This window comes from Aotus nancymaae, unplaced genomic scaffold (assembly GCF_030222135.1).
Source record: "Aotus nancymaae isolate 86718 unplaced genomic scaffold, 86718_ANA_hifiasm-v0.15.2.pri h1tg000003l, whole genome shotgun sequence".
Classification (NCBI taxonomy): Eukaryota; Metazoa; Chordata; class Mammalia; order Primates; family Aotidae; genus Aotus; species Aotus nancymaae.
Genome location: NW_026988414.1, coordinates 17,032,367 through 17,046,218, shown reverse-complemented (window position 1 = coordinate 17,046,218; position 13,852 = coordinate 17,032,367). Strand labels below are relative to the sequence as shown.

Here is a 13,852-nt window from a genome sequence, read left to right as displayed (position 1 = left end):
CTTTTCTAGAACAACAAAGTGATTGTAGATAAGAATGAGTCACCTAAATTTTGGAAAAGGTATCAATACTAGGCTGTTGCATGATTGTCAGGTTGGGGTCATAGGGTAAGATGACAGCCTGAGAGGTGGGAGTGGGGTTTTCCTCTGAAAGGAATTGATGTTCACACAGTCATACATTTTGGGAAGTGATTAATTCTGGGAAGGAAATGAGTTGGCACTTTGGGTAGCGGGGTGGTCAGACTTCTTTCTCTCTTTGGGCCCAGGAAGTGTTGGGCCAAGATTCCAAATCATGGACAGGTCCAGATGATTCTGTTTGTGGGGAGTGAACTGTTTATTGGCTACGTGGGTTTAAGGTTAGAGTGACTGGTACCGTCAAGTTCATGACTTTCCTCTTAGCAGTGACAGTGACCCGGGGTAGAAGCAGTTCATTTCTGGAGCAGCCAGCATTATGGTTCAGGATTGTGGAGTCGCAAGTCAGAAGCTCCCCTTCCCAGAGTCTAGGGTATGGTGTGAATGGTGGAGGATCATGCCACAATAATCTGGAAGCAAGAATAACTTTACTTTGTAGATACTGGCAGGAGAGGTATAATAGCATTAGATATTGTTTTTACTCAGAAGCCCATAGTCTAGCGGGAGGCAAACATACAATTATACCATCATAGTCAGCGTGGTAAGTTTTTAGGCAGAAGTGAGGATATTAAGGCCCAGGTTGGATGCCTAATTTAGCCTGGGTATGGTTCTTGAGCAATAATGTCTGAATTGAGATTTTATGAATGAGGTCAAATTAACTAGCTGGGAAAGAAGGGCAAGGACCTTGTGGACAAAGGAATCAGCAGGGACCATGTCAAGTAGCCTCAGGGTAGTGCAGTGTAGTGTGGTTAGAAATATAGCTCTGGAGCCAGACTGCAGTGGTTACGTCTTAGCTCTTCAGCTGATGAGTTGCTGAAACTTGGACATACTTATACATTTCTTCCAGGCTCTGTTTCCTCATCTGTAACATGCAAATGGTCATCTCTGTCTCATAAGGGTGAGGATGAAGTAGACTATAGTGTTTGAAGGCTTTCATGTTTGAAACCTGGTAAGCAAACATTCAGCAAGTATTAGCAATTCTATCTATTTATGTAATATAAAGTGGTTTAAGTAAACACATCATAGTAATGAAGGAGGAGCATGAAAAGACCAGATACAATTGAGGACCGTGTGAGTGTAGGAATGTAACATTGGTGTTAGAAATGTAGCTTGCCTCAGTGTTTCCTTGCTGTTTCCTCATCCCATTGTACTGATCCTGTGAAGGATTGTGGCCTTTCTTCCCTTGACTACCATGCCATATGCTGACTGCCTCAGGCCAGCTGGTAAAATGAGACTCATGAGAACGGAAGGCATAGTTAGAATGTCATGGAGGTTAAGTCATCTACGCCCCTAGCCATGGAAATGAGATGATGAAATACTTCAGCTGGTTTTTGCTTGGAGCCTTCTGGTTGTGAAGGAGGATCAGCCTTCACATGTTCTTGACTAGTTCAGCTGATATCCCTGCCTGGTAATTCCCTCTTCCTGTTGCAAGTGAAATCTAAACATTTCTTGAGTGCTGACTTTGTGCAGGACACTGATCTGGCTGCTGGGATTTGGAGATGGATTCTTATTGCCTTCCAAGTGCTCATTTCTAAGTGGGAAAAGTATTTATTTCCAGTGCAATCCGTGCTGCTTCTAGAGAGGCACAGGGAGAGGATCCTGACACTGTATCTCCCAAATAGTTGGTTATCTAGTCCAGTTTTCCCTGCAAGATGAAAGTATCCTTTGAGAGCTGGCGTCACAGAGACCTTTGTTGATCCAATGGCTGGTTTTTCTGAATGCAGATGAGGACAGGCTTCAGTGAGTTTAAGGAATTTTCATTTCTCTCAAACTTGCATTGATTCATTTTTTTCCTACTCCTTTCCCCAAGGTCAAACTCCTTCACAGATGCTGACTTGCTGACTATGATAAAATACCCCAAGAGTTGTATTTTTTCCAAGCTTATTCTACGTGTTTGTTCTCCCAACAGCTTTGGGAAGGATTGATCATCCCATTGTGGAGCTGAGGAAATTTAAGTTTAGAAAGTCCCTGTGACTTGCCAAGGTCATAGAGTTAGTAATTGCTTGAGCTCAGATTCCAACTCATTTCCAACTGCCAAGGCCACCCTTCTTTCCCATCTGCTACCCTGAGATTTGTTTTTTCTCTTTCCTTGGTTATAGGGAAAGTATAGTCCCCATAGATGTTTCTAAACTGCATCCAAAGCTTTCAACATATTGTCCAGATTCTTCCCACTGCTTGCCCAAGAACCCCAAGGGAGAGAGTTGGACCAAAAGCAGTTGGTAAAAATTCAGTTGTGGCCAGACACCGTGGCTTATGCCTGTAATCCCAGCACTTTGGGAGGCCAGGCTGGTCAGGAGTTCAAGACCAGCCTGGCCAAGATGGTGAAACCTTGTCTCTACTAAAAACAAACAAACAAACAAAAATTAGCCGGGCATGGTGGTGGGTGCCTGTAATCCCAGCTACTTGGGAGGCTGAGGCAGAGAACTGCTTGATCCTGGGAGGCGAAGGTTGCAGTGAGCCAGATTGTGCCACTGCACTTCAGCCTGGGCGACAAAGAGTCTGTCTCAAAAAAAAAAAAAAAGAAAAAAAGAAAAAAAGAAAAGAAAAAAAAATTCAGTGGTGATCATTACAAATGAATACCATCATGTTGACCTGATGCTTTTGTAGTGTTTAGACCCTCACATTTGCTTAAGCAGCGGACAAGGAATACAATGTCCGTTCACGAAGGTCCACTTGGGAAAAACAGAGAAATGTAATGCATTATCAGCAGTCTTCTCCACTTAAAAAAAGTCATCCAACTCGTGTTCTTCAGACTGTAAGGTGCACATGAATCTCTTGGGTCATATTAGAATGCAGATTATGTTCCAGTTTTTAGGTATGTATGAGATGCCTGCATTTTTAACAAGCTCTCTGGTGATGCCAGACACCAGGACATAACTTAGACAGCAAAGATTTAAACCCCTGACTCTTATACTTGGCTTAAGTTTGGGAGCTTAAAATAATCCTGATGCCTGGGTTCTAAATCCAGAGATTCTAATTTAATTGCTCTAGGAAGTGGCCTGGAATTTCAGGATTCTAAGATATACGCAGGTTTGGTCTAAACTTTCTAGTGTATTTCAAAATATCTAGAAGAGAGGATTTTGAATGTTCTTACCTCAAAGAAATAGCTGGTTAAAGTAAGGGATATGTTCATTAAAGGGATATGTTTATTATTGCACAATCTATACATGTATTTAAATATCACATTGTGCTACCTAAATATGCACACAAGTTTTGTATCAATCAAAAATAAAATAAAACTTAAAAAACTTTCTAAAATGCCGGCGTGGTGACTCACACCTGTAATCACATCACTTTAGGAGGCCAAGGCAGGCAGATCATGAGGTCAGGAGTTCGAGAGCAGCCTGGCCAATATGGTGAAAACCCATATCTACTAAAAAATACAAAAATTAGCCGAGCATAGTGGTACCTGCCTGTAGTTCCAGCTACTTGGGAGGCTGAGAAAGAAGAATTGCTTGAACCTGGGGGGCAGAAGTTGCCATGAGCCAAGATCACACCACTGTACTCCAGCCTGGGTGACAGAGTGAGACTCTGTCTCAAAATAAAACAAAACAAAACAAAACGACAAAAAACTTTCTAAGGTTAATCTCACTGTTTATTTCTAATCACAAAATGACTAGAACAGCACATAGATATCTCAGAGGTAGGAAGGGCAATGGGTTGTACAGCAAATGTTCCACACCTTGCTCAGAAAAGGGGTTCAGTAAAGTAAGTGAAGATTTATTTTTTTCCCTTCCATGTTTTCATATGGCACAGGTAGATTCTGCTTTCTAAAAACTTCAACTTTCTCTAATAGGCACTCTTATTTCCTGAGTGCTAAAAATTATTTCTAAGAAAAATAGAGGTTTTCAATTAATATTTCCATATGTTGAAAAGAACTGTTTTTCTTTTTTTTTTTTTTTTGGGCATGGGTTATTTGATATCTTTTCCTTAAAATGAACTCATGTTTAAAGTGGTTTTCTTTGATTATTCATTTAAGAAATATTTATTGAATGGCCATCTACTATGTCCTAGGAATTGGGCTGGGCTGTGAGTACCCAGTGCTGAATAAGATTGATAGGATTCCTGACTTCTGGGAGTTTGAATGTTGGAGAAGAATGATAGAGAGAACGAGGGGTGAAGGGTAAAGTGTCATGCAATTAAGGACGGGAGAAGTATGGAAGGAGACAGCAAGGTGTTATGTGAAGCCAGCAGAGTCAGGAAGACTTCTCTGAGGGGGTGACACTGAAATGGAAATTAGAACAATGATAGGAGTTAATCAGGCAAAAGAATGTGACAGGAGTATCCTAGGCAGAAGATAAATTATCTGCAAGCACCTGGTGGCCAGGCAGAGCATGAGAGATTGGAGGAACTGGAAAGAGTGCAGTGCGATTTGAGCATAGAGAACAAGGAGGTGGGTCTGAGCACAAAACTAGAGAGACATTCAGGAGATAGGGAGAGAGCTGGTGGAATGAGCTTAGAGTTTTGGAAGGCTATGTTTGTAGTGACTGGAGCATGGGATGTGGAGTTAGACAAACTGGGTCTTAAATCCCAACTCTACCTTCCATTGGCTGTGTGACATTGGCCATGCTACTCAACGTCTCAGACTCTCAATGTCCTTATCTGAAGAATGGAGATGATGATGCCTATTTCACTGGGTTGCTTTGAAGATTAAATAAGTGAGTGCAGGAAAAGTACGTAACACGTAAGAGCTTGATAAATGGTCATTATCACTATCAATTCCAAGAATAATGGGGAGATACTATTGCTGTCTGAAGATGGGATTTATAAGAAGTAAGATTGGAGGCAATGCTGTGAGTTAGGAGGTATTCATAGTAGTGCCAGTGGGTGGTGGCTGGAAGTAGGAAACTGGAGGAATTGGATGTTAATTGAGTAGGAAGTGAGAATGATCTTCAGAGACTGGGATAGTCCCTGAGATTTGGAATGTAGGAATAGTGTTAAGTTCAGGATGAGTATGGTGGGGCTGGTTTGTAAACATTGGTGAGGTCAGTTTGTACATGTTGTTATTATATTCATGAGGAATCGGTTGCAGAGAACAGACTTCACTTTAGCTTGTTTGGCAGGAAGCAGTTTATCACAGGGTATTAAATGGCTTGTAGATTTGTCAGGAGGGCTGAGGAAACAGAATCAAGACTGAGCTTTCAGGAGCAACCTATAATGCTACACCTAGGAACTGGGCTGCTATAGTAGCTGCTGTCTCTCCAATAATCTTGAAATCAGGAACTTGCCTCTCTAGAACCACAGAACTGTTGCCGTGAACAGGAAACCACTACAATCAGGAAGCCGCTACTGCTGCCGGGCTCCAGAATCACTGTACATCTGCAACAGACTATATCAGCGGAATGGATGCTTCTCCCCAACCACCCAGGCTCACCTCAACTACTAAGCTAGTATCTGAACATTAAAACCTCTGCAAATGAAGCCGCAGAAAAAACAAAAACCTGTGCTTCCTGGGTGGATGGACAAACATTCCAAAATTCTGTCCATTTCAGGCTAAATAATACTAGAACCCAAACTGCAAGGGAATAAGGAAAGTATGTTTTTAGCATTCCAACATGTGGAGTAGGAGAAGGCACACTGGAACAGTGTTTTGGAAACTGTGGGTTGTGACTTATGAGAGCATCATAAAAATCAATTAAAGTGGTCACAGGAAGTTTTTTTTTTTTTTCTTGGTCCTTGTTGGCAACATGACATTTCTTCTTCTGGGTCATGGTAGGAAAAAAAAAAAAAAACACCTGAAAAGTCATTATACTAGACGTTGAGTGGCGATCTTCCATTATAGAGTTCCAGGAGAGAACCATGAGAAAAGCCCGTGAGGAATATGAACATATGATCTTGGGGGAGAAATCTTCTGGAGCTGTGCTTGTCCTTCACACTTTCTGGTGTTTGTTTACTTTCCAGGAAGAGAGCTAGATCCAGGGAAGCCCCAGAGTGCATTGAAAGGCAGGTTTCAAACCCATGCTAACGAGGGTTGATTCTGCAGTGGCTTGGGAGCGCTATAGCACACACCATGTTGGATTGTAAACTGACCTGGCACTCTCTGGCACTTGGGATATGTGTGTTGAATGAATATACAGAGCAGAGAAGTACTTAAAAAGTATGAAGGAGCCATTCAGATTCGAGACTAAGCTCCAGTTCATAAGCTCTGATCACAGAGCCGTCTAAACCCTTGGTAGCCATGGTTAACAAAGTATCTTTGTGACACCATTTATAATTTTACGAGAGTATTTTTGCTGTATAGAAGAATGGCAACTAGGGGTGGGAGCTGTCCAAGAAGATGTGCTTATATTGTAGCTTTGTGCGTAATAGCAAAAACCTAAAAGCAAATTAAATGTTCTTGCATAAGAGAATGGACAAACTATAGTATATTCAAACAATTAAATATATAGCAGTTACTCTACTGTAACTCTACTATCTAATTCCTTCCCCAAATCCCTAGTCACATAAGATGGCTCGGAGAATAGCCCTGTGGCCTAAGAGGTTTTGATATGGACAAATACTAAAGGGAAGAAGTGCTGAGGGAAGCTGGCAGAATCTACCAAACAAGGGATCCTCCCAGAATCCCAGGAATACCACTTTTTTTTGGGATAGAAGGGACAAACTCCTTCAATAAGAGGATGGAGATGTCAGCCAGTATCATCTCCAGAACACTCCTGAGAGATCTGCCAGACTTGATGCAAGTCCCATTGGTTGGAAGCCCAGCAGGGAGCAGACACTTGGAAAGTCTTCAAGTGTGGTTAGTGAGAGAGCTGGAGTTTTAACCCAGTTTCCTACTCCAATCTCCATTATTTCCCACCAGCCTTGATAGGGCCTCCTGTAGCCTTCCAGCAATTTCTCAGGTCATGTCTTTCCAGCCTTATGTTGGACAGTCTTTCACATTCAGAGGTTTCCTCTGCTCTTCCCTGCCCTCACTCCTGTCACTCCAGGATGGTGATTTGAGCATGAGGCACAGGTGGTCTCTATCCTCTACAGACTCAATACATAGTCAATATGTGATTCTGAACAGGGTTAGGAGCCAGGTGTGGTGGCTCATGCCCATAATCCCAGCACTTTTAAAGGCCAAGGCGGGCAGATTGTTTGAGGTCAGGAGTTTGAGACCAGCCTGGCCAACATGGTGAAACCCTGTCTTTACTAAAAATACAAAAATCAACCAAGTGTGGTGGTGCCTACCTGTAGTCCCAGCTACTCAGGAGGCTGAGGTAGGGGGATCACTTGAACCCAGGAAGGGGAGGCTGCAGTGAGCCGAGATCACACTACTGCACTTCAGTCAGGGCAACTCTACCTTGACTTGTTATTTTTCATCGACTCACTCATCATCTTCCTCTAAAAGTTGTGCAAATACACTGAGTGTGTGTGTGTGGTGGGGAGGTAGGGTTCGGAGGGTAGGAGGAAGGGAAGGAACTCAAGTTGGGTTTTTACCAAAGAGGCATATGTTTTAGGCAGCCTGGGTTCCCAGTTAGATAAATTATTTATTTTACTTGCATAGATATCATTTTACTAGCATAGTATCATTCATTCATAACATTCCCAGGGGCTGGTTAACCCTCAAGAGTAACAGAATTTAGTCTTAAACTTCCTGGGTTGCCCACTCCCTATGTATCTATCAGTTGAATTATTAATGATTATTCTCTTTCATTTTCTTGGTTTGGTTACATTATTCATTTAAATGATGTACCTCTTGCGTCTGTAGGTGTTGCTTTTCTGAGCATTGCTTGACAGACACTGAAATTAGGAACCACTCACAGTGCAAAAGTCAGGTACCTCTGCTCAGAGGACAGTTGGTGAAAAATGAAAATGGAATCTTTCTCGAGTTAGAATGTGAGATGGCAGAAAGTTTGCTTAGTTAACCCACAGTGGGTTGCATATACCTTTTCAAGAATACATGAGTTGGTCTAAGCAAGATTCATTTGTCCTGTACAGTTAATGTGTAACTCAAATGCCAGATGTTTCCCTGCTTTTTCTTTAGCTTTGAGTCTCAAAGTATGTTTTTACCACAGACCACTTGGCTTGCTGAATTCAACACCTTTTTCAATTCCTGCTTCTCCCAAAGAATCTACTCACAGAAAGAGTTAAAGAGAAACGTAGACTTTACTGAATATGTCATAGAGGAGACTTAGGAGAAGGTTGACATAGCATACTGCTCAGCAGATGACTTAAAATTTTCCCTTAGCCATTTTTGTTCTCTCAGGTCCCTCTCATCCATACCACCACTGCTGATTTTTTCTTTCTTTTTTTCTTTTAAATCTTTTCTATCTTTTTTTCTGACAAACTTTGCTGGATTCCTACTCCTTTTCTCTCCTTCTTGAGAAAAATGCAAATTTTGCTCCATATTTTGGTCTAGCAGGGAAGCTTCCATCTTTTCTTACCGAAGCATAACCTCAGGGCCTACATTCCATCTCAAATGGCTTGTCAAGGTCCTTCCACAAACAAGATGCTCCTCCAAAGATGATGTACGGATGCCAAGTTGGACATAGCTAGAGAAATCTCATGTGGCTATCCCAAGCAGGAGAGGAGGTTGCTGTTTCTCAGAAGTCCTCTCCACTTTCAGGATCATTATTGTCTGTCAACAACTTTGTGGGAATTAAAAAACTCTCCACGGAACTGGTTTTCTGAGAGGTGTTTGAAGCAGGAATATATTACGCAGGAGATGCAGCAGCCTTTCCTGGCTAGATGACCACATCACTATTACACACTGATTGTTTGCTAAAGGTGCAATACCTTCCTGACAGGAAATGAAAAATGCCTGCTGCTCAATTATTGTCAGTCTAATTGGAATAGAGTCAGGTCTCATCAGATGGCTTCCCAAACACCCAGACGGTCTCTTAGATTCTGGATGGTCAGTCTCTTAGATTCAGGTGGTCAACAGTAAGTTGTTGTTTTTTTTTTCTTAGTCCTCGTTGGCAACATGACATTTCTTCTTCTGGGTCATGGTAGAAAAGAAAAAACCCAGAAATAGTCCTTTCCATTACATTCTTTAGATTCTGCAGTTCATACCATTAAGCAAGGCACCCTGAACCTTGTCCCCCATATTCTGGCTCTGCTGAGATGAGGTGCAGTCAGATCGTACTAGTGTCTTCAATGGTATACTGTGGTAGGGGGGCCTTATTTTGGTTGGAGAGCTTCCAAAATTGTATCTGGAATCTCAGTTCAAAGGGTCTGGTCTTCTGAGATGGAAGAGGTTTTGAAGCAATTCAAACCCAGTCCTTTCATTTGCTAGGCTTGGATCCTGAGTTCCAGGGAGGGGAAGGTATGGTGAATTGTTATAATTTTATGTTGTTTTGGCATTCATTTTGTATACAAGTTTAATGTTCTCATACCAGAAGCCGGGCTTAGTCACCCTTGGTAGGGTTTTCCAGTTCTACATCATACCTCTGGCCAGAGACAAGAACTGAGAGGCATCTAGACTGAATTTCCCACTTTTCTGTTGCATCCTTCAAACAGACCACTCAGGCATTTGCCAGTGAATTGAGAGTGATCACACCCTATTTATTTACCTAGGTTGTTAATTGGCTTGCTCTCAATGCCTGACTCCTCATTCCTGCCTCATGTAACCCAGAGAAGGGTGACTGCCCTTCAGATTCATTATGCCCTCTCTGTCCAGGATCTGTAAGTAAAAGTCGTTGAACTTGTTTTCCATTGTGGTGGTATATTAAATTTGTGCTTTCCATCTCAAGAACGAGGGGCTGCCCCAGGCATGGTTTTCCCTGGAGGTTCCTAAGGGCGGGGTTGTGTGGAACACAAGATCAGTCTCCTAGTGCCAGAGTGATGGCCAGGCAGGAATAAACTGGGCACGGTTCAGACACAAGTCACAAGGGTATCTGCCAGTATAGAGAAGTTTCCTGTGTGAGAGAGTCCTTTATCACAAGTTGGACAATTAAGCATTCTGCCATCTGCAGATAAAGGAAGTATCCCGTGAAGGGTACACTGTAAACACTCACACCCAGCTCCCCTTCATTTCCCATTAGGGCACGGTTGCTAGCTGCTCTGGTACTGGAGCCCCATTTTATCTGGAGGCTCTCAAAACAGAAGAAATAGATCAAGACCATACAGTGAATTGGTGGTTGGGCTGGGACATCCATTCATCCGTTCTGATTCCCACGTGGAGCTCTGCCCACCACACTACATTACTTCCCTGACTGCTATCTGAAAGACACTTCACTCAAAACTCTCTTTTTAACCTGGGAGCTGTCTCTTCCCAAGAGACAGAAGGAGAAGTATACTATTTAATACCCTGTGTAGTTTGTCTTGGTCTAAAGTTTTCTTTTTGCCCAAGTGTTTGGATGGATGAAATACTGTATGGTAGAGAGGCACTTTCTTCCTGAAGGCCAAGAGAAACTGTTCAGTCTGAACTACTGTATAAGAAGATGGACAACACATTCTCAAGAGGAAAGGTGCTTGTGTCTATGTACTGGAATGTATCCACATTGACCGATATGGTGGTATTGACCAGCAGGTAATCCAGCAAGAATTGAGACAGATTCTGGTATACACTTTTGGTTTGGATTCCAGACTCACACACTGTCATCAGGGCCTGTTTTTTGATCTGCTTGTTGATGAGAAGCTCCAACTTCAGGTCAACAGAATTATTTGGGCATTGTACAAGAAACTGCATTTGGCAAATGATGACGTACCAACCAGGGATCTGGACCACCAGATTCCCATCCTGATATCTGACTCCGTGGACAACGCCATCTTTGTTCCAAGACAGCTTGGTTTGGTTTAGATGCTTTGCAACTAGAAAAGTATAAAAAACAGAATTATTCAGAAGATTGTAGGTACACATTGGAAAACTCTAAGTCTTTATTCAAAGTTCCCCATTCGAGACCCATGTTTTCTGTAACATTTCAATCATCTGAATATCCTCCATGTTACTCCCTCTAGAGTCTCCTTATTATTCAAGGCACAGGTATAAAACCATCCCTCTTCCTTTTCTCCAATGTTCAAAGCTGGAGGGTCAGAACACACATGGTACTTTACTTCTACCTCTTATTGGATGGTTTTCCACTGAATCATTATCATATTATATTATTCTATGATGATGGTGATGATCTTTTCCTTTCAGATTATAAACTCCTGGACTGTTCTCTACAAGGTCAGAACTATTGTGTTCATTTATCATGAATGGGCATTGCAGAGGGTATCAGGGATAGGAAATTCAATAATATTGAGTTTGATAGGTATTGCAGAAAGTACAAGGTAAGACATTCAGTAATATTATTCGGTTAATAACCAATTTAGGTGTGATGATGTCCAGGAGAATTGCAATTAATTTTCACATTAAGATGTATCCTCTAACTGTTCATTGTCTGAATTTTTGAATGTCTCCTTTCAATGGGCAGCCAAAAGTAATTGCATAGGTCCCTCATGTGCCTATTACGGGGCTCTTGCCATCTGGGATTTATTGGAAAGCAGAGAATTAGCAGGCCTTCTAAGCTGACAGGTTTGTGCTGGAAGGTGAGTCTCTGAGTCCTAACGTGAAAATCAGCACTGACTGGTAAGGGTGACTTTCAGAGCTGGGAAGCTGGCATGGGTTTGAATTTCTTCCATGCTTTCCCTTTAAACCTTGTTGCAATTCAACTGAAGAGTGAGAACTAATCTAACTGCAAAATTGAATTTTTAAAATGAGCAGGATGGCCATTCAGAGAATCTTGGCCATCTCTGTAGCTCATTCTTCTTCAGTCTAAAGTGCCCCTTAGTGCTTCATTTGTAAGGGACCTCTTACCTGAAGCACACTGCAATATGCAAATTGGGCCTTTGCTGACATATTCATTAAGCTGTCAATCTGGGGACAAGGTAATTTTGTGGATCTCTTGGGAATAACTTCATGGAGGCAAAGATTAAGCTCCTGCCTCCCTTGCATTAGGAAAAGGGCTGTATACTTTGCTGAAACCGGTAGGTAGCTGAATAAGGAGAGGTGAGGGGTGGGGCTGGTGGTGGCAGTAGTGGTGGGGACCATGAACACCCACAGAGGCCAGGTAGGAGACATAAAAGCTTGAATGGGGCTGAGGAAAGAGAAGTCTTATATATATATATATACTGCTTACTAACAGTACACATCTGCAGGTCACATTTGGCCCTGGAACTCTAACTGTGACTCCTGGCTTAGCAGTTGTTGAAAAGCCACAGAGGTAGTTTTCATATGTTTAGGTTTCCTGGGTTTGGTTACTGACCTTGGAGGTAGGCCCATGACTTCTTGAATGGAGCCCTTTTCAGGATACATAAGAGGTCTTCTGAGCAATTTCCTAAAAATAAGGAGACAATGTATTAAAACATTGCTGTTCTGGGATCTGGAAATATCAGATCTTTTTCTATGACCCTTTGATGGAGATGATTACCATTCTGCTTCCATTTTGAGAATCAAGAGAAAACCTCTTTATTTCTCATTTTGGCATCAGGTGTTTTAGGATTTTAATTTTTTAAATTTATTTTTATTGATTGTTTCCACTTGGGCTTTAATGGAAGACTGTGGAAGTCAGGGAAGAAAACAAATATGACATGCATTCCTATAATGTGTCAGGTGCCATTTTTGCCACTATACCTATTTCATCTCCTTAATCTTTGCAGCAAACTCTATGAGAGAGGTATTATTAAGCCCCTTTCACAAATGGGAAAAATTCTTAGGGACCAGGCAGATGAAATACATTGTTTCATGTCGCCTTGCCAGGCAGTGGTAATGAGAATGATAATACTGATAGTAAATACTGCCATCTTACCTACCACACACCAGAAACTAGTCTGGGTACTTTTATGGCTGGGTAATATATCAGCTAAACTAGTTCTCAGACTAATCCTGCAGGGTTAACTTTGATGCCTAGAGATGGTCAGTATCATCACTTAAGGTCAGGCAAGTTTGCATAAATGCTGGAATTGCCCATGACTAATTCCAGAGGCCAGGATCCTTGTTCTAGGCTATTTTGCTAGACAACAGAAGATAGAAACATCTTTGTATTCAATTTTAAGAGGACACAGGATTAAATAAATCTTAGCAGAAGTCCTACTATCTGGAGCTTCCTTGGCAGAGGCAATATAACATTATGTCATTATTGTATTTAAGAAGTTAAAATATTTTTCTTATATTCATTAGTGATGGTGGCTTAGCTTTTTCTTATTATAGTAACTACTTAATATTCCATATGCAAAGATTCACGTTATACATTTCCTGCAATGACTCATGAATTCAGCTTATTCAGAGCAAATCTTTTCTTTGATCCTTGGATTCCCCAGGTGTAAAACTGGGCAATCTTTGACCTGACATGGACATCTTTTCAAAGATGTCACTGGAGATGACCATTCAGTCTGTCCATCAGAGCCTAGGCAACCAAAGGCCCATTCAGTGGAGCGGCCACACCCTGGGATGTTTGCTTACTGCATCTCCGAGTAGTGCCTATTGTGCTCACAACCTTTCCCATTGCAATCTCTGCCCGGCCCTGATAAAGTCCCTCCTGGTCAACCTCATAGCTTCATGGGGGCTTTGGAGTGGTTGAAAGTTAAGTGAAGAGTTCCCTCTGCTGTCTGAACAAGCTCACTGCGAGAGGCACCCCCAGCAGATGCAGGGGGCAGTTTTCCTCCTTATCTGCTGCATCCACATAGAGCTTCTGGTCCGAAGCTCTCTTGGTGGGGAGGGCCAGTGGGTCAGCTGTCATTCTCTTGGTTTCATCCTCATGCATCCTCTGACTGGTGCTCTGGTCCTTCCTGTTGCAGCCCATGGCCCACACTCTTGGGG

The 13,852-nt window shown here is 42.1% G+C and overlaps 1 protein-coding gene across 1 annotated transcript in view; it reads right to left on the bottom strand.

Annotated features, from left to right (window-relative positions):
- Positions 1-7,578: 7,578 nt before the first annotated feature.
- Positions 7,579-13,852, bottom strand: part of TNFSF8 (TNF superfamily member 8) — a 29,780-nt gene continuing 23,506 nt past the window's right edge. Inside the window, exons 3-4 of the mRNA XM_012461906.2 lie at positions 12,300-12,371; positions 7,579-10,863 (exon numbers count right to left, since the gene is read on the bottom strand). Coding sequence (XP_012317329.2) covers positions 10,469-10,863; positions 12,300-12,371 — 467 coding nt within the window. The 3' untranslated portion in view covers positions 7,579-10,468. The remainder of the gene's footprint in view (positions 10,864-12,299; positions 12,372-13,852) is intronic.